Source organism: Aspergillus homomorphus, assembly GCF_003184865.1.
Source record: "Aspergillus homomorphus CBS 101889 unplaced genomic scaffold BO97scaffold_13, whole genome shotgun sequence".
In the NCBI taxonomy this organism is placed as follows: domain Eukaryota; kingdom Fungi; phylum Ascomycota; class Eurotiomycetes; order Eurotiales; family Aspergillaceae; genus Aspergillus; species Aspergillus homomorphus.
Genome location: NW_020291899.1, coordinates 14393 through 41090, shown reverse-complemented (window position 1 = coordinate 41090; position 26698 = coordinate 14393). Strand labels below are relative to the sequence as shown.

At 55.3% G+C, this 26698-nt stretch overlaps 12 protein-coding genes across 12 annotated transcripts; 4 read left to right on the top strand and 8 right to left on the bottom strand.

Moving 5' to 3' along the window:
* Positions 1–410: 410 nt before the first annotated feature.
* BO97DRAFT_342788 (LipA and NB-ARC domain protein) lies at positions 411–2228 on the bottom strand (the record flags this gene model as incomplete). Its single annotated transcript, XM_025691684.1, has 1 exon — positions 411–2228. The coding sequence occupies one exon, from the start codon at positions 2226–2228 to the stop codon at positions 411–413; it is 1818 nt and encodes a 605-aa protein (XP_025552476.1).
* A 761-nt stretch (positions 2229–2989) lies between these two features.
* On the bottom strand, positions 2990–4734 carry BO97DRAFT_433629 (uncharacterized protein; the record flags this gene model as incomplete). Its single annotated transcript, XM_025697609.1, has 4 exons — positions 2990–3269; positions 3316–3509; positions 3549–3955; positions 4047–4734. 4 exons carry the CDS (start codon positions 4732–4734, stop codon positions 2990–2992), a joined length of 1569 nt encoding a protein of 522 aa, XP_025552475.1.
* A 325-nt stretch (positions 4735–5059) lies between these two features.
* BO97DRAFT_423531 (uncharacterized protein) lies at positions 5060–6040 on the top strand (the record flags this gene model as incomplete). The annotated part of the gene is made up of 2 exons (XM_025696886.1): positions 5060–5290; positions 5708–6040. The coding sequence occupies 2 exons, from the start codon at positions 5060–5062 to the stop codon at positions 6038–6040; spliced, it is 564 nt and encodes a 187-aa protein (XP_025552474.1).
* Positions 6041–6241: 201 nt separating this feature from the next.
* Positions 6242–7961, top strand: BO97DRAFT_449912 (H+/oligopeptide symporter; the record flags this gene model as incomplete). The annotated part of the gene is made up of 3 exons (XM_025698891.1): positions 6242–6512; positions 6564–6930; positions 6977–7961. 3 exons carry the CDS (start codon positions 6242–6244, stop codon positions 7959–7961), a joined length of 1623 nt encoding a protein of 540 aa, XP_025552473.1.
* An 880-nt stretch (positions 7962–8841) lies between these two features.
* Positions 8842–11106, bottom strand: BO97DRAFT_433627 (uncharacterized protein; the record flags this gene model as incomplete). Its single annotated transcript, XM_025697608.1, has 4 exons — positions 8842–9318; positions 9378–9666; positions 9717–10143; positions 10194–11106. The coding sequence occupies 4 exons, from the start codon at positions 11104–11106 to the stop codon at positions 8842–8844; spliced, it is 2106 nt and encodes a 701-aa protein (XP_025552472.1).
* A 134-nt stretch (positions 11107–11240) lies between these two features.
* BO97DRAFT_423528 (uncharacterized protein) lies at positions 11241–12106 on the top strand (the record flags this gene model as incomplete). Its single annotated transcript, XM_025696885.1, has 3 exons — positions 11241–11265; positions 11323–11451; positions 11568–12106. 3 exons carry the CDS (start codon positions 11241–11243, stop codon positions 12104–12106), a joined length of 693 nt encoding a protein of 230 aa, XP_025552471.1.
* A 262-nt stretch (positions 12107–12368) lies between these two features.
* Positions 12369–14590, bottom strand: BO97DRAFT_442384 (MDR/SDR family oxidoreductase; the record flags this gene model as incomplete). Its single annotated transcript, XM_025698254.1, has 6 exons — positions 12369–13179; positions 13414–13614; positions 13662–13954; positions 14127–14411; positions 14469–14523; positions 14568–14590. The coding sequence occupies 6 exons, from the start codon at positions 14588–14590 to the stop codon at positions 12369–12371; spliced, it is 1668 nt and encodes a 555-aa protein (XP_025552470.1).
* A 181-nt stretch (positions 14591–14771) lies between these two features.
* On the top strand, positions 14772–16710 carry BO97DRAFT_442383 (MFS-type transporter sphD; the record flags this gene model as incomplete). The annotated part of the gene is made up of 3 exons (XM_025698253.1): positions 14772–14813; positions 14943–15176; positions 15238–16710. The coding sequence occupies 3 exons, from the start codon at positions 14772–14774 to the stop codon at positions 16708–16710; spliced, it is 1749 nt and encodes a 582-aa protein (XP_025552469.1).
* Positions 16711–17422: 712 nt separating this feature from the next.
* Positions 17423–18533, bottom strand: BO97DRAFT_477210 (putative IgE-binding protein; the record flags this gene model as incomplete). Its single annotated transcript, XM_025700530.1, has 2 exons — positions 17918–18533; positions 17423–17818 (listed from the first exon to the last, which is right to left on the bottom strand). Exons 1-2 carry the CDS (start codon positions 18197–18199, stop codon positions 17423–17425), a joined length of 678 nt encoding a protein of 225 aa, XP_025552468.1. The 5' UTR covers positions 18200–18533.
* Positions 18534–18660: 127 nt separating this feature from the next.
* On the bottom strand, positions 18661–21721 carry BO97DRAFT_404854 (beta-glucosidase). Its single transcript, XM_025695046.1, has 2 exons — positions 21513–21721; positions 18661–21448 (listed from the first exon to the last, which is right to left on the bottom strand). The coding sequence occupies exons 1-2, from the start codon at positions 21679–21681 to the stop codon at positions 19008–19010; spliced, it is 2610 nt and encodes an 869-aa protein (XP_025552467.1). The 5' UTR covers positions 21682–21721; the 3' UTR covers positions 18661–19007.
* On the bottom strand, positions 21494–22543 carry BO97DRAFT_37301 (uncharacterized protein). Its single transcript, XM_025692887.1, has one exon. It carries the CDS (start codon positions 22378–22380, stop codon positions 21739–21741), a length of 642 nt encoding a protein of 213 aa, XP_025552466.1. The 5' UTR covers positions 22381–22543; the 3' UTR covers positions 21494–21738.
* A 193-nt stretch (positions 22544–22736) lies between these two features.
* BO97DRAFT_366827 (putative mRNA-nucleus export ATPase (Elf1)) lies at positions 22737–26506 on the bottom strand. The gene is made up of 3 exons (XM_025692631.1): positions 24283–26506; positions 23662–24228; positions 22737–23605 (listed from the first exon to the last, which is right to left on the bottom strand). The coding sequence occupies exons 1-3, from the start codon at positions 26337–26339 to the stop codon at positions 22879–22881; spliced, it is 3351 nt and encodes a 1116-aa protein (XP_025552465.1). The 5' UTR covers positions 26340–26506; the 3' UTR covers positions 22737–22878.
* Positions 26507–26698: the final 192 nt, after the last annotated feature.

Below are 26698 nucleotides of genomic sequence, written 5' to 3'. Positions count from 1 at the left end.
TGTTCTTGGGTGAATCGGCGGAACCGAGGGCAGTGAGATGGGTGGATGCCAAGTCGACATGACATGACATGACACCTCTTTTCTTTTTTGCATGTTGTGCAACCCCGTTGGCTTTCGGCGGCTGATGAATTGGTCATGGGGGAGTTATTTTTCTTGCTCGGATGTCTCTCTCACCTCTTTGGCCAATTATCTGTTTCTATTGTGCCAGACCGTAGGCATGCCTGTTTCTTGCAGTGGCTTTCTTTCTGTCGCCTGCGGTATTGTCCGTCATGCCTGCTTGGTGAAAGTGATGCTACGCGTTGGCATGCCCAAACCTGCAAACTGCCTACGATCCGCCATAGAAAGTTTTGTTTGGTTTTGAATTAGATATTAACTATACATATGTACTATAGAAAGCCGCATACACCAAATCATCCCCTCACAATATAGAACCCATTCATCGCCATTTGCGCCTCCCTCGTACCCGCATTCGGGCTCCTCACCCCGACCCAATGCAAGGGCACATTCTCGACCATCTTCTGCCCGCGATACCTGATATCAGAGATACCAGTGCGAGTCCTCTCCACCCAGGTCCCAGCCTGGCCATCGCCACCACCACGACACTCGGCACCCCAAGCGGGATGCTCCAGCACACTCTGTGCATACGCTAGATCGCACGCGTCGGCCAACATGGCTGCCTCTGCCGCGGCTTCCCGTGCAGCCTGCAGTTCGCCCTCCGTGCTGCCTACTGCTGGCGGCAGGTCCGGTCGGAGATAGCCCATGATACGTAGCTGGAGACGTGATTGGAGTGCGAGTGGCGGTGAGTCGTCAACTTGACGGATGGTGACTACCCTGTCCCTGGCGCGGGAGAGATTGACCCGTGTCTGCTGAGAGGGATTGTAGGAGAGGATGGAGAGAATGATAGGTTGCCATTCGCATCCCGGAGATGCATTCATCGTGCTGGGTTCATGTTCCGCGGGAGATCTGGATGAGTTGGATGGATAGCCCCGCGTCCAGCCGAAGAAGACCCCATGGTATTGATCTTGGATCAAATCGGGAACTCTTGATAGCCGACATCTTGTCCTATCCTCACCCGTAGCGGCTTCTGCGCGTGCTGCAAAGTCCACAGGGAATGGTGCCTGTGGGCCATAATCCAAGGATATAGGTTGGTAGTCAGCCGGTGAAGGGCCGCTGTTGCTTCCAGAGCCAGCATCGACAAACGACTTCATGCGGTCGCCCGTTCCGCTCACTGAGTACGCTGTTGCGACGGCCGTCTGGGTCTTCAAGCTCGGTTTGTAGGGCTGAATTCGATTCTGCACCGCGGCGGTGACCGGTGCGATGACTGCCTCCGCGGCTGTCTGTACATACATGCCCAGAACCATAGCCCCGACTTCCAAGGGCATGGTCGTGAGACTGGCTCCCCGGACTGAGCTGGGACTCAATGATGTGGACAGGACCCGGAAGACCGGACTGTAGCAGAGCACCTTCTTCTTGCCCCCTACGCATAGTACAAGCTGGAAGTAGCCATCCCCAGCCTCGGCGGGAATCCTTGCGACAATAGTTTCTCGCAGCTTATGGGTGTCGCGAACCCGCGGTGGAGCCTTCTTGAGGAATTTAGTAATGTCGCGTTGCCAAGCGCGCTCGTCAGAGGCTTCAACCTGATTCGCCTGAATGGCGTGGGAGGGCGTCACATCGACCCAATCGTCCGTGAGCCGCAAAAGCGCTTTGGTGCGCATTCCGGTCTTGCCTGTCCAGCCCTTAGACTGCAGATAAAGGGTGCGGTCAGCGGGTAGAAGCGAGTCGGAGAAAACCGAGATGGTGACGGAGGTGGTGCTGCCACGGTAGAAGACGACGCCGGAGGAGTGACGCAGAATGGTGACATGTTTGGTACTTTCGGTTGGGTGATTGAGTAGTCCGCCTAGAAAGTGACGCGCTTCCCCATAGGCTTTCTGTGCAACGGAGAGGTCGGGGGTTGTCCGGGGGAGACTCGGGGCGGGGGATGTTGCTGGGGGAGGCCCATGGTTGGTAGTAGCCGCACGGGTCGGGATTGTCTGGGGTGGTGGTCGCGACGATCGTGGCGATGGCGATCGCATAGGAGTGTACGGCGGTGGTCGCAAATCTAGGGATGGTGGTTGTTTCTCCGAGGGAGTTGGTGTTGGACACGGCGAGATCCTGACGATACCACGGACAGTGCCATCATCATCAGCCTGTGGAAGAGGTTTGCGCTTGATTTGGTGGGTTGCCAGCATGGTCAGTGTCCATCTGGAGGGTGATTAAGTGCATTGTTGAGCTAAGATATTTCCAGAAGCCCCTGAAAGTCCCCTAAAGGGATCCGAGTCGTGATGTCGGTCGGAGGCGGCAGATGCGCTGACTCAGCATATCTGAAAGACTGTCAATTGATTGTGTCCCAGAGTTCAAAGATCGCATTGCGTATATCGGGCACTGCGGCGGGGTGGATATTCTGTTCATGGATGATTGATGTCACTGGGTAGGAAAACCATGGTTGTGTTGACGGCGGAATAGTCACGACCCTGTACACCGTACTAGATCGGGCCCAGGCTGCAGTTGATTGCAACATGTAGTCCTCACTTCTTCTCAATACGAGCAGCAGGTCAAGGTAGAGTGTGCTTGCCGTATTTGCCAAGTGAACTGGTAAATTCATGCAGCGTTGAATTAGCTCGAGAAGCGTCCACTGTCGTAGTATGGTTCACCCTTCACCCAGCAGCTGATGGTGCTGTTAGTCCTTGTGAGTCAACTAAGCCTGATTAGCATGGCCAGTCAGAGAAGCACAAACATCTGCAAGGGAACATACCTTCGTCAATTGTCTTGTGTACTGGTGCTATGAACTGGTCGTGACGACTTCGCTGTATTGAATCTTGAGAGGAACTGTGGAGGGAGGAGACTGTGTTGGATGGCATTGACAGGTAAGTTCCTCTCTAGGTTATCTGCGCTTATCCTAAGCTTATTGCCATCTTCAACTGTGATATACCTCCTGGATCTCTCTAGCTGCCTACAGACTGGCTTTACTGTACTGCACTGGGGAGACCAGCTTGCTGCGATGGGGGTGGAAGAGCACCTGGACGGGGTCGTGCTCCCCAGCGATGGCGCGACACACGGCACGTGCAATGGCGGGCGCTTGGGCAAAGCCGCCGGTGTTGTTCCCGCCCGTGATGAGGAGATGTCCACCCCCTGCAGCGCCGATGTCCTCAAAGATGCCCAACCCCGTACAAGTGAACGGTCGAATGCAGAATTTCCGTTCCCCCTCCGGCCACAGGGTCCCTGGCTCCTCGCTCGAGCTCGTCGAAAAGGGCCTGCAGTCCTGGAGTCTCTGGGGACGGGTGATCCAACCCAACGTACCCGTATCCACCTCCCAGAAGGAGAACCTCTTCGTTCGTCTGAGCATTTCTCGAGACGGTCACATTGATGTCTTCGACAAGCGAGCCGCGGCGATGGATCTTGATGGAATTCCGGATCATCGGGTCCAGGTTGGGGAGCTGCAGCCACACGCCCAACACGCCGTGCACCAGTCCCTCCGAGGCCGTGCCGTCTAGGAGTCCATTTCACGTCACCCCGGTGCTGATCACGAAATGATTCCCTTGGAGAGGTCCCAGCTGTGAGTCCAGCAAAGTCACCTCCCCAGCAGCGTTGCGGCGGATTCTCTGTACCGAGCAGTTCCAGGTGAACTCTCCACCGAGCTCCATGATTCGATCGATCAGCTTCCCCACGAATAAGTGGATGCCGAGGGTAAACCCTTGCACGGCGAGCGCACCGGCAAGTTCATTGGACCTGGCAGCCGCAGCAAACCCGGGATGTTCTCTCACGAGCTCGGATTGGGAGATCTCGTCCATGAGCGACCCTAGGCCTCGGTTCACCTCAGTAGCCGCATCCAGAGCGACGTCTTTGGCATATAAGCGCAGAATGTCGGCGTGAAGCGAGACACCCTTGAAGAGCTCCGGGGCGCGGTCCATGTACTCATCTCAGAGCTTTGCAGCTTCCCGGTTGACAAAGTAGATGTCTTCTTTCATCGATTGTGCCAACCAAGTCGGAGTCTGCTCAAAGGAATTGACCCAGGCGATCTCGGCCGCCGTTGAGACTGGTCTTGCGGAAGACATGGCGCATATGACGATAGATGGAGCTACTTCTCTCATTGTAGCTATCCGCTTCGGTGTAGGTGAACATGCGGGCATTGAAGCCCCCGTGGGTAACCCCCAAACGAGTCCAGTCCTTGCAGGTCCGAGGATCCGGGTTGGCGTCAATAATCCGCACTCGAAACCCACGGGTAGCGAGGAACTCTGCCGTGACAAGATTCATGATCCCCGCGCCAACAAGTACGACCGTCTCGTCGGCACTGGGCTCGTTTTCGTTGTGGTGGAGTGCGCCGCGGGCCCAACCCCGAGCATAAAGCATCTCCCCTGCCTGGAGCGTCGACACCACCCAGGACGAATCGGATTGGTTTTCTTGCTTGGGCACTGCCTGAATTTCAGTCACGCGATCCTTGAGCAGCTTCTCGAGCTCAGGTATGTGCTTGGCGTCGCTGACCAGCAGAGCTTTTGGGGAGTCCTGATCCCGACCCAGCCACTGCTCCAGCAGCTCCTCGGTGACTTCATCCTTCTCGCATACCCAGATGTCTATCGCATCGGGACCGTTGATTTGCGCCGCGAGTCCGGAATGGTCTTGACAGAACGAAACTTGCAAAGACTCATCCCCGAGCACAGACCGGAATTTCGGCACGTTGGCGCTGATCAGGAACTTCATCTTAGGCTAGACAATGTATTTGCCGGTTTACCATTCTCGTTGCGGCTACTCAAGTATTAGAGGAGGATCGTGCGTATCGATCATGCAACGCTTGCTCCAGCTTCTTGGCCGGGATCTGCGCAGTGATGCTTACTCCCCATTTCCGCCGTGCTTAGTGAGGCGTACTAAAGCCGTAAGCACACTATCCAAGGTAAGTCAGTCGAGATTTTTGCCTTATCTTAGTTTATTTTTATTTTTATTTTTTCTTCTCTAATACAGTATACAACAGAAGCAGTGCCTTCCCTGGAACTACTGCCGGGAGTGTTGGCTAGAGTTTACCCCGACAATGGCCATCGAAACAACCGTCGTTGACCTCGTCGATGCCTGGGCAACGCGCACACCAGAGGCCACTGCAGTGGAGTGGAACGGGCAAAGACTGAGCTATGCCGGCATACGAGATGCATCCCTGCACGTCAGTCAAGCCCTGCTTTCAGTCGGCGCTGGACCCGGCGACAAGATCCCAATCCTCTCACAGATGTCCCGGGAGCTTCTGCCTGCTATTTTGGGCATCCTCAGAGTTGGTGCTCGGTATTCGTGACAGGTAGCCGTGAGTGACGCCGACCCGGGGAATCAACCCTCTATCTTGTCCACTTCCTGCTCAGAGCTTGCAGCTAATATCTTTTCTTTCGTTAAGGCTATGATTCTTTCACATCAGGCTCGAACAACTGGATCTTGAAGCTCGTTGACTTCACCAAATCGCTGCTGCACGAGCAATCGCGGGTCCGAATCATGGCCGTCTGTTTCGGGCACCAGATTGTCGGACGCGCATATGGAGAAACGGCTGAACGGAATCCTTTGGGCTGAGAAGTCTCTGTTACCCCTGTGACACTGTCAGAGACGGGGAAGAGAGTCTTTGGCTGCGATTCACTGGTATGTTTGTTCACTCTGTGACTGACGTGTTGGATAGTGTTAATGAGGATCAAATGGCTGGCAGGCGCTTCATCAGATGCATCGCGACGCCGTCCCGCGGTATCCGGCGTCCGTCGAGAAGCTGGGCCATTCCGACCGGTGCGAGGTGCAGGGGATCTACGTCACGAACCGGGTCATGACTCTGCAGGGACATCCGGAGTACGATGCCACGATTGCCTGCGAGTTGCTGGAGCGGGAGCGCGGATCTGTGCTAGATGAAGCCACATACCGAGATGGGATGGATCGAGTTCATCATCCGCATGATGGGGTGATTGTTGGGGCTGCCCTTTTTGAGGTTTCTGATAAGAGAATGAAGGATGAAGCAGGAGTGTGGGTGTTGACGTTTGTGTGGCGATGAAGCGGTGGTATTGTGGTATTTGGGGGTGTCGGCTTACAGTAAACTATACCGCTCCAGTACAGCAATAATACTTTACCAGGTACCACCAGGAGCTTATCTCTCTGCAAGGCCAGAGATCCTCTCTTGTTATTCTCCAAGTCACCTTCAAAGTGTTCTTCTAGGCTTCACTGGATATCTGTATATGACGCATTTCTTTCCAACATGTCTAGACCTGAACCAGACACTGCGACTGCATTAATCGCGACCGACCGCACTCCCCTCCTGCCAGCCATAGCAGAGGACATTCCTCCACCATCTTCCATCGCCAATGGCCACGGTCATTTAAGGAAAGTCGCAGACAAATTCCCAATCACCGTCTGGCTCATTGCGACCATTGAGTTCTGCGAGCGATTCGCCTATTTTGGGGTCCTGGGGCCCATGCAGAATTACATCCAGAACCCACGAGATGACCCTATGCGCCCTGGTGGAATAGGTTTGTTATGCTTACCCAGCCAGTGCGACATAATCTGACGCAGATACCTAGGACTCGGGCAGGCTCATGCTACTTTCGTCAACCAAAGCTTCATGATCTGGTGTTTCCTGACGCCTGTCGTGGGTGCGGTTGTCGCCGAGCAGTATCTCGGCCGGGTGAAAACCATCCTGTACTCTGCTGCTATCTACGGCGGCGGATTGGCGATCTTGGTCCTATCCTCTCTACCTGCCGTTCAAGATACGGTCATTACATTGCCAGGCTTGCTTCTGTCTCTGTTTCTGATAGGCGTCGGCACTGGTGGCATCAAGGCGAATGTTAGCCCGTTGCTTGCTGAGCAGTACACATCTCCTGGTCAAGGTATCCGTCTGCTCAAATCGGGTGAAAAAGTCGTCATTGATAGAGACTTGACGGTTCAAAGGTCTGTCCCTAGACTTCTTTCTTATGCAAAGTTTGACAGTCGTCAGGATGTTTGCAACTTATTTTCTCTTTATCAACGCCGGCTGTCTTGCTGCTCTGGCTTCGGTCGAAATCGAACAATCCTACGGGTTCTCGGCAGCATTCGCCATCCCAATGACCGTCTTCATCATTGGCTTCATAGCATTCGTGACCAGCAAAGACCGGTATACCAGTAGTGCACCGGATGGATCCATTATACCGAACGTCCTCCGCGCTCTCTGGATCACAATCAAACAGAAAGGTGACCTCAACTACGCCCGACCCGCCCTTGTACCACCCGAAAGCCCATACCAAGAACATCCCTGGACCAACGCCTTCATCGACGACCTCCAAACAGCCCTAAGCGCAAGCAAAGTCTTCCTCCTCTATCCGTTCTACTGGGCCGCCTTCTCCCAGCTCCTGACCAACTTCATCTCCCAAGCCGCGACAATGCAAACCCACGGCATCCCCAACGACATCCTCCCCTACACAAACCCCATCACAACACTCTTCCTACTCCCCCTACTCGACCGCCTCATCCTCCCCACAGTCCGCAACCTCGGATACCCCGTCCACCATTTCCCCCGCATCACAGCGGGGTTCATGGTCTGCGCACTGGCTATGCTCTACGCCGCTTTCGTCCAGCGGACCATCTACGTCTCTCCGCCTTGCTACGACCATCCACGGTCGAGCACCTGCATGCACGGACAGGTCCCCAACGACGTCTCCGTGCTCCTGCAGGTCCCCGCTTATATCCTCGTCGCTTCCTCGGAGTGTCTTGCGTCAGTGGCAGGCCTGGAATACGCGTATGCCAACGCGCCCAAGTCAATGAGGTCGCTGACCATGGCGCTGTATTTGTCCACCGTCTCGGTGGGGACCTTCCTTGCTATGGCCGTCTTGCCGCTGACCGTGGATCCCATGATAACGTGGATGTACATTGTTCTTGCAATGGCGGTTTTCGGTGCCGGGGCTGCGCTCTGGAGTGTGCCGGTTCAGCGGAAGGAGGCTAGCTAGCTAGCTAGGCCAGCTGGCGGAGGGGAGAAGAAACCCATACGGTCCCAAATTATATAACCTGAGACATGATTCTTGTTTGTCTGAGCGTCTTTTTGGTCCAGAGATAGATAGATAGATAGATAGAAGCTTTCAGGATCGTATTCTAAGAAGTAAAGACGGATAGCCATCATGGTAGACAGGGCCGTTTTGTAGCTTCTAAGTTCTACCCTGTTGGAAAGCTCGTCGTGGATCTGGAGACTGGAGACTTCCGCCGACCCTCTCATTGCCCCAACATGAGATGCTTCAGTCGTTAGCTTTTCCCGTCATTGACTCTGATCCCTAGGTCAAGGTATCCGGCGCTGTAAATAGTAACCCGAAAGCTAGCCAACGAGGAGGCTGTGGGCCGCGATAGGTTTTTGCCGGCGTGAGCTTTGCAACCAGGCTTGTTGTTTGGTGAGATCTTGACTATGGAGAAAGGAACAAGGAATGGTCAGCACAGCAGGAAGAAGGACGTGGTGAAGGCATCTTGGCTGCGTGGATTTCGATGAGCTGATTCATCGTTCCGGGCACGTAGGTGGCCATCTCAAACATAGGATTATCATTGTCAGCAAACCAGATACAAGGATATGATTGGGTTCGCATATTCTCGGTTCTTGCTCCACTCGAGAAAAGGGATGTGTCCGTATCGTGGAAGATTTCATTGCACGCGGACAGCACGAGGTCCGTTCGGGTCAGAACTAAAAGCCAAGCGTGTTGTGTCCCCATCTCCTAGTAAAATTGTCATGTCTCTGGGTCGACAGAGAGCACTGCCTTGAGTAGAAATATTCCACCCATTGCTAGTCATTCCGAACGACGGGTATGAATACCTGGGCATCGTAGAACTCGGTAATGATTTCGAGTTTTACATCATTGTCCAGTCGCTGGCCGTGTTTCCAAGGTCAAAATCGATTGCCCAAGACATTAGATCGAGATTCTCGTAGTCGTCCAGATTAAAAGCACCAATCTCCCCATCCCCATCTCCAGCACCCCCTCCACCAGTGAGGGAAGTGTCAAGATCAGGGGTCGGAGTCGGCATCGAGCCCATTACGTCAACGCTTGTCGCAACATCAGGAACTGTCCGAGCCTGAAACTCTGACGTCGCAAGCTTGTCCAAAATCTTGTCCAATTTCTTCGTGATGGCCTTTGCCGCCTGCAAGCAGAAGGCTTGATTTCTTTCCCGCGAACTAGCCACCCTTTCGAGTTGCGACGTAAGGACGGAAACATTGCGAATCACGGCTGATGTCTTTATGCCAGGCGGAAGGGTACTTGAAGTATCTTGCGTATTGTTCTCTAGTGTAGTTAGGAGGACTGCGGCAGACGGCAAGCCGCAGGCCAGAAGCTTCACCCTGTCAGCTATGACAAAGAAGATGATCGGTAAAGGGGTAGAGCAGCACGTACGATTTCAGGTAGATCATGCAAGGTAAAGGCGCCCTTTCCGCGGGTATTTCCCATCTGAACCACTGTCTCCAGAATGTTTGCAGACACGTCCAGCAGCTCGGGAAGCGGAGTTGAGCTATTCTCCCCAAGAAGGTGGTATATCTGGAAATGGATTTGGAGATAGGCTAGATGAACCTTCGCGTGCATATAACAAGTGCTCAGGGGCATGTCGGATTCCCAACAGTCCTGAGTATACCTTAGGTGGGGAAGCAGGTTATCCCACGTCTGCCGACATCGAGAAGACAATTCTCTGAAACAACATTAGTGCTGTTCAACCTCTGTCCGAATGATTGTACACACCTGAGCTGGGCAGGGTCAGCTGCCTGTGATGCTTGAAAATGATATTCCACAATTCCTTCCCGAAACTGACTCAGAATATAGCGCAATCGAGCCCAGGTTGCTGCCCTAAGGTTCCCATCTGTGTTCCAGCCATCTTCTGTGAGTCGACTTTTTGCATCCTCTAGTTCCTGGGGAGTTTGGGCAAAAAGTTCGTCATCTGACAAATCAAGGGGGAGCTTGACGTCCACATATCGAGAGGTCATGCGAGGAGGTAGATTGAACATCAGGCCAAACATCTTCTCCAGGTAATATTCAGTCACAAAGCACCTCCTCCGGCACTCTGCAAGGAAGAACGGGGTTCTTTCAGGGGAATATGTCGCTTCCCTGTTCAAGCCCAGAGCCAATAAATCGGTCGAGAGATCGCCCACCAGACGCCACACACCGAGGCCTGGAATCAATCAGTATCCACCCATTCACGATATGTATAAAGTGGCTCACTCGTATCTCCTTCAAGGAATGACCTGAGCTGTCCATTTTCATTCGCCAACCATATAATGACGTCGTTTGACTGGGGTGCAAGGTCCCGAGCTAGTCGTAAGGTCACCGTGCTATACCAAACCATGTCTGGGACAAATCCGGCATCCTTACCCTCGTCGCGGTCAACGAAAAAAGCCGAAGCACGGGCAGCCATAGTATACAAAAGACCGAGAGTCTCGACTCGAAGATTCGGGCCACAGAACAAGGCTAAGAAACCATGCAGGTCCAAGGATGCGGTGATGATAACCTCTGTAGAGGAAGAGAGCAGTACAGATTCTGATAACCGCGAAATATCGCCCAACTCAACGCGATCTCCCGTTTCTCCAAGGATATAGCCCGACGATACTAGATCTTTACGGAGCGCTTTGAGAAGGTGCAGAACGACTGGTTTCGGTACAAGTGAGTTATGCTTAGCAGAGTAGTACTGATGGAGACACTTTTCAATGACAGGAAGGTATCTCAACTGAGACACAATCTCCTTCATGGTGGCTAGGTGGGCCTCATAGGCCTTGCTGTCATGCGAGCCCGGCAAGGGAGTGTCTGGCAGGGTCCCACTGTCCGAGACGGTCGACATAAAAGGCCATGTGTGGAATTTGGGCGGTCCAGCCGCAGAGCGTCCGGGATATTTTGCACTGGTCCTGCTCCATGGTGGTGCAGCAATGGTTGGTTGGGATGGCGTAGGCACGGCCAGTCTTTGTGCACTTGCACTTCGATGTTTAGTCAGGGGGGCAGGATGGTAGTAGCACCGAGAGTCGAAGCCACGACGCCGGCAGGAGGCACAGACTGGTCTGCCGTGATCGCATCGAGTTTTCCTCTCTCGGCAAGGTTCACATGAGGCGAGGGCTCGATTGCGCCTGGTTGTGGGTGCTGACATGCTCAATGACCTGTCTGGAATGGACTCAGTGCTCCTCCGTTCGCTTTCCAGGTCCACTGGGTACGATTCGGTATTATGCAGACTCAGTATCCCGGTTCATGTCATCTTGCCTGGTTTCTTGGAGAGATTGCGTCATGAGGAACACTTGCCCAGCTGCAGGTGAGAGTGCGGTCTCGCTATCAGAGGCTCATCAGCTGACTCTTAATCCGATACAAGGCCGGTACTATGTATCGACTGCATATCGGACCTGTACGGACAGGCGTATCGGATTTGTACCGGCATTGTCAAGCTGGTATTTACAATACCGGACGTGCTACTACCCTAGAAACCAGCAAGACGAGTTAGGTAGATGAGCTTATAGAGGCCATTTCATCGCTCAGAAAATGGAATCAAAGTAAGTCGTGCTTTGCTAAAGAAACAAAACACATTACCATTCACAGATACTAAGATTAACAGTTAAGTTGAAGACATCACTATCATCCGGGGAACATTGGACGCCGTGCCCGCAGTCTCCGACCTTCTAGATACCGCAGTGCAATGGCTAGTATCCCACAACAGAGCGGGACAGTGGGGGACAGCGCCGTTCTCCGAGAATTCAGATCGCGCCGAGCAGTTCCGGGAATTTGCAACTACTGGCCATGGTCTTTGGCTTGCTGTCAAGGGTACGGATACCATGCCCGGAGAAGCTCCGATGGACATCGTGGGGGCACTTGCGCTTGGAGATAGGTCGCCCTATGTGGCCCCTGTATCTGAGCCGGAGCTTTACGTGCGATTACTAGTTACGGATCGACAATACGCTGGCAATCAGATTGGCAGACGCCTCTTGGACCATGCCCGTGATCTTGCCCGCAAGGCTAGAGTCTCATTGCTGCGAGTAGATTGCTATGCAGGTGGCGACGGCAAGTTGGTCCGATACTATGAGTCCCAGGGGTTTCAGAAATTTGAGGGTTTGAACAGGAAACACGAATGGCCTTATCAGAAGTGCTTGTTCAACGGTTAGATGAGATGGACAAAGAAGAGAGATGATATTTATCCCCTTCGTGAAAATGATACCATCCTTGCTGTACTTGTTTTGCTTTCCAGCGGTAGTGTGGCTATTAGATAAACGCCGCCACGCCCCTGCCTGAAGTCGTTCTAGTGCTCCTACAGCCCCAGCAAACCATCAGCAGCCTGCTTGCCTAGCTTTTCGAGCGTTCCCATGCTCAGCATTTCTAGCACACTGATATCTAGCCCAAACATCTGCTTCCACCAGGCCTGCATTTCTACCGCCACCATCGAGTCCAAGCGAGTTGCGCAAGTGGCAGAGCTACATCAATCTCATCGTCCACAGACCGCAGCACCAAGCCCAGGAGCTTCTTCCCAATCTCCTGCGCCAACAAGGCAACTGACTGGGGTGTGTTCAGCGTTTCTGGGCTGGCCTTGGCTGCGCTCAGGAATTGTCGCAAACGGTCGCTGGAGGCAGTCGCATTGCCTTGGCTGCGGATGTTGCGAAAGACCGACATACGAACATCTTTGCGTAGCCTGGCGCTGCTGTCAGGACTGCTGAGGGGGATTACTGGTGCAATGCCCACGAGAATAGTGTTTGGGTCGACGAGGCTCGACTTCGGCGGTTCATCCTCTTTGACCTTAGTTGTTGCCGAGAGCATTGCGGTCCCCAACACCTCCAGTAACTCTGATTCCTGCACGGCCCGCCAGCCTGTCCCCTTCATCTTGTTTAGCAGTTCATTTTGCTCGACCAGGTAGCCTGATCCCTCCACGGCACCAATGTTCAGCGACGTACAAGGGAGCCCCTTGCTTGTCCGGAACTTGACAAATGCGTCGAGGAAAGTGTTTGCACTGGCATAACCAGCCTGTCCATGCTGACCCACAATTCCGGAGAGTGAGCTAAATAGGATGAAGAAATCGAGATTCCGCGACTGCGTTTCGTTGTGAAGGTTCCATGTTCCTTTCACCTTGGGCGCCGTCGTTTCGTTCCACTCGTCGATGGTCATCTTCTGCCAGCTTGGTCCTGAAGCACCATTGTCATCTGGAGTACCCCTTTGAGGGGGCGAGGGGACTCCGCAACTGCCCGCGCTACGTCTGCCACATTAGTGACACTTCCGCGTACGAGATGCACCTCACAGCCCATGCTCTGGATCTCATTCACAAAGAGCTTGTGTCTGTCGGTTGTCTCAGCGCTGCGCGAGAGGAATGTGAGGTGTCTCGCTCCGTGCTGGACCATCCACCCCGCTACAGACCGCCCCAAGCCTTCAGTCCCCCCCCACGAGCAGATATGAAGCTGAGCTGTCAAGCACGGCCGTAGCAGACAATTTGACAGGCTGAATCTGTCCAAGCTGGAGTTCCGCCGATGTCGGGGCGCGAAATCGAAGCACAATCTTCCCAATGTGGCTGCCCTGCTGCATGTGCTGGAATGATTCTTGTATTTTGGAGCAAGGGAAACCCTTGTCGATAGGGATGGCTCGAATATGGCCATCGCGGAAAAACTCCATCAGGAACGGAGTAGTCTTGCTGTCATGTTAGCCGTGGACCTCATGTGCGTAACGGCCGGCACTCACGGGCTGATTATCTCGGGTCCCTCCTTGCACATCTGGTCAATGTCTACACAACGGTAGCTACGATTGGCAAGGAACAATTCCATTTCCAGCTTGCCTCCGCCGAGAAGGTCACGCTTGCCAATCTCTACCAAAGTCCCCCATTTCGCAATGCAGCGCCAAGTTGCATGGAGCAACTCACCCGAGAGTGAGTTGAGCGCCAAATCAATGCCTCTACCGTTAGTTTGTCTTAGCAGATCTTCTTGGAAGCTCACCCACCGCGAGTTGAATATGTGATCTCTCGAGATGCCAAGCTCCTGTACAAGGAAGTTAATCTTTTCCTCACTGCTGACCGTTGTAAAGATTTCGGCTAATCATCCGAGCTAGTTGGATTGCAGCTAGGCCCACGCCACCACATCCGCTATGGATGAGAACAGACTGCCAGCAGAATCAAAACCACTGCTTTTCTCGGAGAGGATTCTCACATACCTGGCCTCGCCGAAGTCCCCCGACGTTGATGAGCGAGTAAATGGCCGTAGCAAAGACCCGCGGCATGGAAGCTCCGTTGATGAAGTCGAGTTCATCCGGGAGCCTTTCGCAGAGCCTCTCGGTGGTCGTGACAGTCGACGCAAAGACATCAAACCCTACGAGGGCTACTCTGTCCCCAACGCTGAGCTTTCCTGCCTTCGGTCCAACGCGACGCACGATCCCAGTGGCCTCGTAGCCAAAGGTAGGAGGGGTCACCTCGATGATACCGATCGCCCCCAGAACATCCTGCCGGCGTTGTCAGTATGTCTGCCACTTCAATATAATAGGAAGCGAGTCATTTACGCGGAAGTTGAGGCCGGCGGCGTGGATCTCGACTTGAACCTCATCGTCGTAAGATCTTTTGTCCAGGGTAAGAGTAAGAGGGCCTAGTGTAAGACCGACAGTTCCAATGATACACCCGTCATTACCGCTTTTCCGTGATAATCCATTATACAGTACTAGGTATCGTCTCGTATCGGAGTATCCGCGTAGTAAGCCCGTCAGTCAGCCGTCAATGCAACGCTGAGCACCTGGCCAACATCCACATCCATCCTGTCAGCTGCCAGTCCTGGGGCCCAAGGACCAAGAACAGAACAGAGGAGGAAAATGGGGAGTCCGACGTCTGCCTGGCTCCGGCGTCTGCTTGGAGTAAGAGTAGGAGTAGGAGTAGGAGTAGGAGTTGAGAGACGAGGATGTGGCCCGGCGTGTGTTTAACTGCTGTATCCGCCTTCCCCCGTCAGCTCTGATTCCATCTCAGCCTCGACTGACATCTAACAGCGTCAACTAAACAAGGACGAAGGGAGCATGGAGAAAACCACGAGCCAGAGCCGGGGCCACGACCAGGATCCGGAGGCCAGAGTGACCCGACAAGACGAGGCCGCGTCCGGGTCCCAGTCACCAACGCCGGCGCCGCAAAGAAAGCACTACTCCTTCTACCTGTCGATCCTGATGCTGGCGGTGATTGCCCTCATCGTGTCCTGGGATGTGACGGCCCTGTCGTTGGCTTTGCCGGTAAGTCTTTTGCCTCACATTGGCCACGGCGCTTCTGTCAAGCTAACAATTCATCTCGCAGGTCATAGCCGACCAGCTGCACGGGACCAACTTCCAGTCCTTCTGGGCCAACATCGCCTTCATCCTCGGCATAGCCGTCACCCAGCCCGTCTACTCCAGCATCTCGGATGTGGTGGGCCGCAAATACGTCCTCTACGCCTCCATCATCCTCTTCGGGATCGGGTCGATCGTCTTCGCCACCGCAACAAACATGGACATTATCGTCGTCGGCCGGCTGATCAAGGGTCTGGGGGCAGGCGGGCTAGACGTCCTGCAAACCATCATCCTCTGTGACATCACGACCATGAAGGAGCGCCCGCGGTGGCTGGGCGTCATGTCCATGGCGAATGCCGTGGGCGCCGTGACGGGCCCCTTCATCGGCGGCCAGTTCGCGCAGGAGGTTGGATGGCCCTGGCTGGGCTGGATCAATCTCATCACCGCGGGCGCCACGGGCGTTCTGGCCTTCTTCTTCCTCCATCTCACTCCGTTAGAAGGGAGCGTCAATGAGAAGATCCGCAGACTCGACTGGCTCGGCTTCGCGCTGTTCATCGTCATCGGCACTACCATTGCCCTACCGCTCAGCTGGGCGGATACCCTCTACCCCTGGGGCTCATGGCAGACGCTCGTCCCGCTGCTCATCGGCCTCCTGCTGATCGTTCCCTTCGGGTTCGTCGAGAACCGAGCCGTCGCGCCCATGATCCCATATCAGATCTTCGACAACATCTCCATCATCACGGGAACCCTATCCGGTGCGTTCTACGGCGCCCTCCTAAACCCGGTCCTCCTCTACCTCCCGCTCTTCTTCGAAGCCGTCTACCTGGAAACACCGATCCAAGCGGCCAAATCCATTCTCCCGCTCTGCTGCCTCGTCGTGGCAATGAGCATCATCGTCTCCCTGCTCATCGACTGGAGACGCAAGTACCGCATCGCCCTCTGGACAGGCTGGATCATCACCACTATCTTCCTAGGCCTAAATTACATGGTTGACGCAGATTCCACCCCCGCACAAGCCTACGCTTTCCAGGCAATCCTAGGCGCCGGACTGGGCACGACTCTCGTCGCGACAATGATCACTGTCCTCGCGAGCGTGCGAAAGGTCAACGACGAGGGTCTCGCAGCGGGGATGCTGGTGACAGCGCGGTTCGTGGGATCCCTGCTCGGCCTGGCGATCTGCTCGACGGTGTTCAATTCCATGTTCGAGCGCGGAATGTCGCAACTGACCGAAACCGGAACCGAGTTGCCCGCGTCCATTTCCGTGCTGCGCGATGCAAGCCAGGCGGTCGGGTTCATTCCGCAGATGAAGGAGATTCACGATGTGGATGCAGAGGTGATGCGGGTTGTGACGGGTGCCTATGAGGATGCGTTCCATACTATCTGGGTGGTTTTGGCGGCGATTGCGGGATTGGCGGCGGCGCTTTCGTTGCTTACGAGGCAGAATTCGTTGGAGAAGGAGGATGTTGGGAGGCAGGGGTGGAAGGTGCCGGAGGGTCCGTAGGACTTGGAACTGGTCTTGGACTGGACTGGTCTTGGTTTTGGTTTTGACTGACTGGGTAGGGTAATCTCCCTACCCTGCATTGGGATGTATCTTAACTAGAGTAGACGGTTCGAAAAGAGCCCTGTACATAAACTCCAATAAAACAAAAAGCAAAACCAACTCCAGGGACCCTGCGTGAGGAACTCGAGGTAAACGTAATTTGATAGGGCCAAGACCATCTTCGTTCCTGGGAACCGAATCTGGTCCGAGACTAAATCTTAACAGATGATCCCACGCTGAAGCTTCCGTTCTTGATTGGATAACCTCAGAGTGTTGCAATTCCAGCAGGATTAAGCTTACCCCCGCTAATTTTCGCCAAACAATACGGGGGCCAGACCCCAGCCAAACGGCATCACCACTAACCAGGCAAACCTAATCTGATCAGATAATCAATAATCTTCAGCTGATCCTACAAAGTCAAAGCAACGATCTTCAATCATCCAAATAATAACATTAAAAACCACGGGGAAAAACCCCAAGTCAATACCATAATAATTATATACGTAACCATCGATCCCCGATATACATACACCATCAATCATAGAACTGGGCCCCAGACCGAACAGAACAAAAGACAGGAGTCGTCAAAACCCACGTCCAACCCCAAATCCCAATTCCATCCAGCCCACATTATCCCCAAATCAAATTTTACTCCGACAAGAGAGTAAGTAATTTACAGATACTCCCAAGCAGCAGCACTACCGTTCCGACCAACAGCCAAAGCATCAAAGCCAAGGCAGTCACGGACATTACCCGAGGGAACGGTCGCGTTACCCCAAGCAGCGAAGACCTGCCACTTGCTGGCGGTGTTGGCAGCACCAGGGGTGGGGGTAGCGGAGGGAACAGCCGAGGAGCAAGCATCAGCAGCAGCAGCAGCAGCAGGAACAGGGCAAGCGATCAGTCCGCTGTTCTCCAGGGTCCAGTAGCCGAAGGTGGCGCCGGGCTTCTGCGAGTAGCTGAAGGCGCCGACCACGCTACCGGCGGGGATGTTGGCGGAGTGGGGCTGCGTGAAGGCTAGGGCGCCGGAGGGCGCGATGTAGACTTGTTGGCCGCCGGGGACGGAGACGTCCTGTTTTTCTCGGGGTTAGTTATTTGTTGATGGCCCATGGTTGGAGCTTGGGGGAGACTTTGGGGGTTGGGGATGAGGGTTTTTTTGGGCCAAACGTACAAGAGAGTTGGCGCCGGCGTCGAACACGGTCTCGGTGCCTGGGGGACAAGCGCCCAGCTTCTCCACAACCTCGGGGCAGTAGCTCGAGGCGTTCTGCAGGCCCAGGTAGAAGCCGCCCGAGGCGGCGTTCAAGGGAAGCAGGTGGATGGGCGAGGCCGAGCGAGCGGACATCACGTTGAAGGAGTTGAAGTTGGCTTGCTGTTGCTGGCTGGCGGTGGTGGTGGCGGCCTGAGGAAGGGCCGAGACACCGGCGATGGTGGAGAGGAGAGCAAGGAGCTTCATTTTGGGGTAGGTATTTTGGTTGATTGGTGAGTTGTCAGGAGGATTGAAGTTGTGGTTGTTCTTGTTTGTTGTGCTGGGGGATGATAGCAAATATCCGGGGCGACCAGAGCTGCCTTTATATGCTGAATGCTCTCCAACGTGACCAAGTTGCCCTGCCCGGTCCTGTCGAGAGACGAGTCGCGATGGAGAAGTGAAACATCCCCACACGACTATTGAGTTATTTGCTGATCGGCGGGTTTTGTCTCGGGGAAGTTCCCCCTTCAGTCCATTGGGGAACTGGTTGATCAGGTTTCAGTTGCCTTCGTTAATGCTCACTGCCCAGCGTGACTTAGTAATTAATTCGGTTGAGAAAGAATGTCATTCTGTTTAGGTTATCTTCTCCCACCACCACAACCGTCTTATCCGAACCCGAAAATCCCCCGCTGGACCCTGCAGTGGATCCTGGATCGTTTCTATTTCCAGCCGATGATATCATCTGCACTCTGCAGATTATTCCAGATTATTCAGGAATAACTAAGACAGCACAAACTCCCCCAAGTCCACCAACACCATTCAGCTAGGCACCCATAATTCCCGACCATTTTCTATTTACATACACGAGGGTCACCTGTACTATTCATGCAATGCAACTGTACATTCCCCCGGGTGTCTCGGATGTGTAGAATTTCCCCCAATACCTTGCTCTCAATCCCTTCGCTAAGGTCTTCGTCTACTGTGTGTCTCACTGATCATCACATCACAGTGTACTAACCAACTATTCCGAGTAGGCAGCATAATCACTACGGCCAGTCCGAAGTTCACATCATCATCAATACTCCCCTCGTAAGGGAAGATCTCGTGAACTCTGTCCGACCCAAATCGCAAACTTGCCATCGGGCATCACCCAATTCTGCTCTCGCACGCTCCAATACCCCAAGTCCTTCCGGTTCAACGTCATCGCCACCGTCTGCTGCTCCCCCGCCTCCAGGGCGACCTTGGTGAAATTGCGCAGCACGCGCATGGGAAACTCAATCGGTTCGGGCATCCGCTCCAATTTCTTCTTGCTGGACAGACGCTCCCCTTCGTGCACCTCCACCCAGTCACCATCCTCGGTCACGTTCTCGGGGAATGAGACATACACCTGCACCACAGTCTGACCGGCCCGCGGCCCCGTGTTGCGCACCGCGACCTCGACATTCACCACCTCTTCATAGAGCGATGGGTTCCCGCCCAGGCCGCCGCCGGCCGGCGACAACGGCTGCGGTTGGTCGTATCCCTTCGGATAGTGCGTGTAGTTGGCCGCCGCGGTGCCGTTCATCGACGTGAGGTACGAGTAAATGTACTGGGGAATCGCCCGGAAGTCTGCAGGGAACAGCACCGACTCATTGCGCGGCGGCTCCGTCTCGTACGCCGGGGGAAAGACGGTCTGGGGCGGTCGAGACGCCGGGAGACGGGACTTGGACTGCAGGCCCTGGATATGAAGATCGGCAAGCTCAAACGTCGTGTACGACAATCCGAATCCAAACTCAAACCGCGGCGTGATGTTGTGTCGATCGAAATACCGATGATCAATATACAGCCCGTCCTGGAAATCTACCTGCGGCACGGGTGCATTAGGCTCATACAGCACCTGCGCCCCGGGTCCATAGTCTTCCAGACTCTTGCCGATCGTGTACGGCAGCCGCCCACTGGCATCAACCACGCCGAACAAGACATCCACCAACGCGTGGCCGCTCTCTTGACCCGGCAGATGAGCGAAAAGCACCGCATCGACCCCTGGCAGATCGATCCACGACTCCACCACCACAGGACCTACCGCATGCACGATCACCACGGTCGGCCCCGCGCAGTTTCGCGCGACCGTTTCGATCAAAGTGTCACCGCCCTTCTGCAGGAACAAATTGTTGCGATCGCCATGGATGCCACCCGCCGAGATAAACCCTTCTCCCGAGTCGGCATTAGCGAAGACCAAACACAGGTCCTTGTCGGACACCTCCGCCGGCATCACCGCGTTGCGGAGATATGGGCTCAATTCGACCTCCGTCTCCCAGGCGGACTGCAAAGCCTCAAACGGACTGACCAGATACGGGAATTCGGCCGTCCCGCTGCCCCAGCCCATCGCCAGGGTTCCTTGGTTGCACCCGCGATCCGCGCAGGCGTTGGGGCCCAGTGCCGAGCCCGCATCATCACCGTAGACACCCACGTGAAACACGGCTCCCAAATCAGTCGTGGGGCGGCGGGACAGTGGCAGTGTCTGCCGGTCGTTCTTCACGAGCACAATTCCCTCGGTCGCAACCTTGCGCGCGATGATCCAGTGGGCATTGTCGCCCTCACCCTGGGCGTTGATGAAGCGATTCACCACCCCGTAGGTCTCCTCACTGGGGGACCCCTGATAGATCCAGCCAACCTCGTCGTTGGTCCAGGAGGAGAAATTGGGACCGCCATTGCCCTCAGGGGGCGGTCGTTCCCATGCGTCCTGGCCCAAGTGGTACCAGACTGCTACGATGCGAGTGACCATGTCGTTCAAGCGCTCCATCGGGACCGAAGTATTGAGCACGGCACGAGTCAACTCCGATCCCCATAAGGATTGGCCGTCCGCCCAGTGAAGGCCGTCGCCAGGCATGCTCATATCAAGTCCGCCCAGAGCGCTGTTGATGCCCGAGCGCTGGGCCAGCCAGTCGGACTGCACGAAGCCCTGGAAGCCCAGCTCGTCCTTGAGGATACCGTTCAGCAACTTGCTGTTTTCGCAGGCGTGGCTGTTGTTCACCATCTGATACGAGCACATAACGCTGGCGACATCGGCCCGGATGGATTCCGCGAAGGGCCAGAGGAAGACCTCGTGTAGCGTACGGTCGTTGATGTTGGATGACAGGGCCGTTGCAATGCCCCACTCGTAGGGCTGACGGAAATGCTCTTGCTCGTTCATGATATAATGCTTAGCCGTAGCCATCACCCCTGTGCTCTGAATGCCTCGAATAGTCTCCGCGGCCGCCACACCCTGAAGAACCGGGTCCGCCCCGAACGCTTCCCAATTGCGACCGCCAGCGGGCATCATCCCCAAAGGACCCATAGAAGGACCAAGAAGCACATTAACACCCTTGATACGTGCCTCCTCGCCCAGCGCCACGCCCCGCTGGCGGATCAACTCCCGATTCCAGGTAGCGCCGGTGGTAATTCCAGCGGGGAAGGCGGAGACCAAGTCCGCGTAGCGCAGCCCCAGCGGTCCGTCCTGCAGACACAACGAGGGAAACTTGACAAACTCGGCGGGCGCTATAGTAGAATGCCCCTGGTTAACCCGTAGTTCCAGACGTTTATCAGGGACAAAAAGACGAACCTGTATTCCCGACACACATGCCCATCTGCCACCCAACTCCAGTCGTAATATTGATCTTCTCAATGAGCGTCATATTCCGCACCAGCATCTCGGCCCTGCGATAATCATCCGCCCAATCCTCAAGCGCACCGCCTTGTGGAGTCGGAAACCACGATTCAGAGGGAGGCATATCCTACCAAACACATCAATTAGCTCTGGACCACAAAAACTCACACCCCTAAATCACCTAGCCAGCTGAAAACCGAGCTGAGGGGACAGGGAAGGAAAAACTCACAACCACCCTCCCCCCCTCCCTCCCCTTCCCCGCAAACCTCAAAAACACCCACACCAACCCAGCCAAAACAAGCCCAACAACCACCAGCGCCCTCCACCAAACTTTCCGATAATAGTATCTCGTCTTCTGCCACCCCCAGCCCATACGGGGTGTATGCCGCCGGAACGACGACGACTTGCGCCGATGCCTGCCTCCCGCCGACGAGCCCTTCCTAAGCCCAACGTCCGAGCCAACGGATTGCGCATCGCTGTCATCGTCGTCGGTGAGTTCGAAATCGTGCGCGGCGGTTAGGAGTTCGCGCTCGGCTTCGGTGATGGAGGAGAGGTAGGCTTCGACGTCTGAGGGGCGGTTGGTTGTTGGGTATGCGTAGGCGGTTGCTGTTGCGGTTGCTAGTGGTTTGTGGGAGGTGGAGGTGGAGGTGGAGGTTTGGTGGGTGTCGAGGCGGTGAAGTTTGATGCTGCTGTGTTCGTCGTCATCGGAGGATTCTTCTTCAGGGATTGGGGAGAAGGATAGCGATTTCCTGGACGGCGGCGGCGCGTCTTGGTTGAGGTTGTCCCGGTAAGGATGGGGTCCCGGGGTGCCCGTGGGCGGCATTGTCGGAGTTGGTTGTGATTATTAGTTGATGAGTATCATGGAGTTCATAGATTAGGAAGCTAGAAAAGAATGTGAAGGTCAAATGAAGAGGGCATGCTGAAAAGGAGAGAGGAGAGAGAATTAATTACATGGGAGAGTAGTGGATGATGAAGGAAGGAGAGTGGACTGTGACAGGCGGTGGTCTGGCCAGGGGATTGACACCGCACGCTTCAGGCATTGGCTCCTCGCCCTGTCAATCCGCGCCTGGTGGAGTCCAACTGGGGCGGCATGACGACTACTCTGTTGTATTGTTAGGACTGCGTATCATTACGTACTTTACACATTTAGACCATATTATTCCAGTAAAAGACCAATATCACTCGAACACAACAATACCATTACCAAAACTGATGCTTCTATGCTGAGAATCAAGTCTACAGCTCTCTATATACTCATGGACAGTCATCAAGCAAAACAAGTCTATAATCCAATCCAGCAATCATAGCGGTCATTCACAGTTTACTCCTCATCATCCGTGTCCGCGGGCTTGGGAGTACCCTTAGGACTCTGCAGCCACTCCAGGTGACGCAGACGACGACGCGCCTCGCGCTCCTTGAGCTGCGCACGGGTCAACTTCTTCTTCTTGCGAGCCTTGAACTTCAGCTCGCCTTCTTCCGCGCCCGAGTTCACCGCGGAGGCGGCCGCACTGGTGGCGGTCGAGTTGACCGCCGTGCTGCCGGGCTGGGGCGAGTTGGTGGCACTGTCCTCGAACCGGTCAAGGGCAATGGCATTGTTGGTGCGACCGACGATGCGACCGTCCGCCACGTGCAGCTGCTCGGGGCACAGCGCACCCACGAATTCTTCGTTGTGAGAGATCATGACCACACCTCCCTTGAAGTCGCGGATGGCCACCGCCAGACCACCGAGGGAGTCCCGATCCAAGAAGTTAGTGGGCTCGTCCAGCACCAGCAAGTGGGGGTTATTCCACATGGCACCAGCCAGCACAACCTTGACCTTCTGACCACCGGACAAACCGGAGATCTGGTTGTGGCTGGCGATCTCGGGGTCCAGACCGACATCCTCAAAGTGCTTGGCAATCACCTTCGGCTCGAGAATACGGAAACCGAGACCCTCACGGGACGCCTCGTGATCGTCGAACTCCTGCACCAGCTTGGCGAACCCCAGCTCCATGAGAGTTTCACGAGAGATCATGGTGTTGTGCTTGGGAAGGAGACCGACCCATTTACTAGACACCGTGTTAGCGACATAGTCAAGTACGAAAGTCATGTCACATAGACTCACACTTCATATTGGAAGGACTTCTTCCACTTCTGGCGACCCATCAACGCTTCAATGCGGCGAGGTCCACGTCCATCACCCAGATCCACTGGCTTCTCCAGCTGCGCCTTGTCCTGCTCGGTGAGGATACGAGTCTGCTTCAAGTGCACCTCACGGTCATCACCGTTGGCGTAACGCCACTGCAGGTACTGACTGGGGGTCTTCTCCAAGTGCATCTCCACGTGCTCCAGAGCGTGCTGCTTGATGTAACCGATACGCAGGTTGGGGTGCTTCTCGACCTTGCCGGTTTGCGGGATGGTCTCACCCGTCAACATCTTGATGAAAGTCGACTTACCCGCACCGTTACCACCGATAATGGCGACACGGGAAGAGAGGGTCAGGGACAGCGAGGCGTCCTGGAGCGACGGCTTGCTGGCTCCAGGGTAGGTGTAGGAGCAGTTGGTCATGCGGAGGATGGAGCGGGTGTTGGACTTGATACCAGACAAGATACCGGGAGGAGGGAACTTGAACTGAATGTTGCTAGCGGACAGGGTGTAGTAGCTCTTGGCCTCGGGCTTGACCTTGACAAAGCTGCGCGGATGGTTAGTAATTTGACGGCAGAAGAAAAGCGGCGGGCACACTTACTCGGCCAAGTTACCCTTGTAACAGACCAGCTTCTTCTGCTCGTAATGGTAGATGTCGGTACAGACCTCATCCAAGAAACCGGAGTCGTGGGAAACGATCAGACTGGTGATTTCGGTGTGGGCCTTCAGGTACTCCTGAAGCCACTTGACATTGGCAACATCCAAGTGGTTAGTCGGTTCGTCCAACAACAGCACGTCAGCCTTGAGCAACATAGCACGGGCCAAAGCCAACTTCATCTTCCAACCACCGGACAAGGATCCGACGCGCTGGTTCTGACGACCCTCGGGGCCATCGGTGAAACCGAACTCCAACAGAACGCTGCGGACGTGCTCTTCACCCTCCGCGGCGATCTTGGGGTCCTTGACGACGAACTCGTAGATGCTCAGATCGGCATCCTCGCCCTGGTTGTGCTCGACAAAGCAGGTCCGGACAACATCTTGCGGGGGGAAACCCTCCAGCTTATCGTTGGCAATACTGCGCATGAGGGTGGACTTGCCGGCACCGTTGCGGCCACACAGACCATAACGGTGGCCCTTCAGCAGACGAAGGTTCGTGTGCGACAGCAGCAACATACCACCGTAGGCAAGAGAGAAGTTGGCGTTGACAATCTCGACTTCATTGGGATCCTCGGGCTCGGCGCGGCCGAACTTGCGGTGGTCCTCCTCAACGAAGTGAGCCTCGACAGCCGATGCCACAGCGTCGTGCTTGTCATCCGCCAACAGTCCGCGCAGGTACGGGCCAACGCAGGCAGGAATGCGGTCCAGCATGCGGCAGTTGACGTCCTCACAGACCATCTCGGACACGTAGTTCTTGCCGAGTTCAAACAAGGTCACCAGCTCCGGGTGCACCAAACCGCCCTGCTCCTGGATCTTGGCCTCCAGAACGGTGCGGACCTCGTCGGGGGTAATCTTGACGACGACACCGGCGGCGACATCCTTGTCGGCCATGGCCTTCTCAATGACATCCAAGGCACGGGTGGCCAGCTCACGCACCTCGGGAAGAGAGGCACGGTCCTTGACGCGCTGCACACCCGGCTTCAGTTTGGGCAGGAAAGTACGAGCCTCAGCGGGATCGTGGACCAGCTTGGTCAAGTTCTCAACGACGACGACGGTCTGGCGAAGGGTCTCCTGAGGGGTGGTGGGAGCGTTGAGCGAGCGCTCAAGAAGGGGGGTGAGCAGGGCGAGAACGGGGGAGGTGACAATGGCGACGAAGGTGGTCTGGGACAAGGCGTGGATCGCCTTTTGCAGAGTCTGCTCGGAGGGCTGCTCCATGGTCTTGATCAGGAGAGGAATGCGGGGGGCGACGTCGTCGTTGGACAGGAGGGTAGTGATGGCGTTCATAGCCTTGATGGCCTGCTTGGCGACTTCATTCTTCAGGTCGTGCATGCCGGACTCAACCAGAGGAATCAGATCCTTGAGGGTCTTGCCCATGGCTTCGCGCAGCAGATCCTTCTCGCGCTCCTCCTCGAGGGAGCCGGCACCCATCTGGGCCTTCACGGCCATCTTCTCGAGGAGAGAGTAAGCGCCGACGAAGCCCTGCCACTTGGCGGTGTTGCGGTTCAAGTAAGCGGAGAGGGCGGGGAGCAGCGCGTTGGCGAGAGACTCCGCCTTGAGGCAGGCAAAGAGGGCGTCGATGGCGTACTGGGCGGCATCGCGAACCACAGCACCCTTGTCAGCCAGCAGATCGAGGGCGAGGTGCAGCAGGCCACCGTCCTGCAGCAGGAAGACGACTTCGCTGAGCGGGTGTTCGCGGGGGAAGCGTTCGAACATGGCGCCGAGGATCAGCATGGCACTTTCGCGGAGAGCGCCATTCTTCTTATCGGTGGCGGCCTTCTGGATCTGGGGCAGGATGTTGTAGTGGGTGAAGCCGGCGACGCCGACGCTCTGGATGAGCAGGTTGGTCACGGCGTAGGAGGCATCGAGGGCCTGCTGGGAGGTCTCTGCGTTGAAGATGGTGTGGAGGAGGGAGCCGATCTCCTCGTACGTGGGGGGGACCCCGGAGGGGGTTTTCGAGACGGCGGTCTGCATGGCGGGTGCGGGAGATTCGGGGTGAGGCATTCTAAATATGCAGGGGGTATTGTTTTATTGTGGTGAAGGCTTCCAACCAGCACAAGCCGTAAGCCGTAGTTTTTGGGGAGGAGGGCGGAGGAGGGCGTTCAGCCTCGTCGGAGCCGGCGAGAAATAGAGAAGAATGGAAAGAATTATACAACCACAAATCAACCAACAAAGCAGCAATCCTCCGGGAGGATGCGTCCAAACAAACACCAAACACACAGCAAAAGGAAGAGTGGAGAGGATATACAGCTTCAGAGAAAGAGGGAGGGGAGGGGAGGGGAGGGGGAGGGAGAAAACAATGAGATGGGAAAGAAAAATCGAGGCGGGCGGCGGGGGGGGACTTTTTTGGCAGATGGTGATTG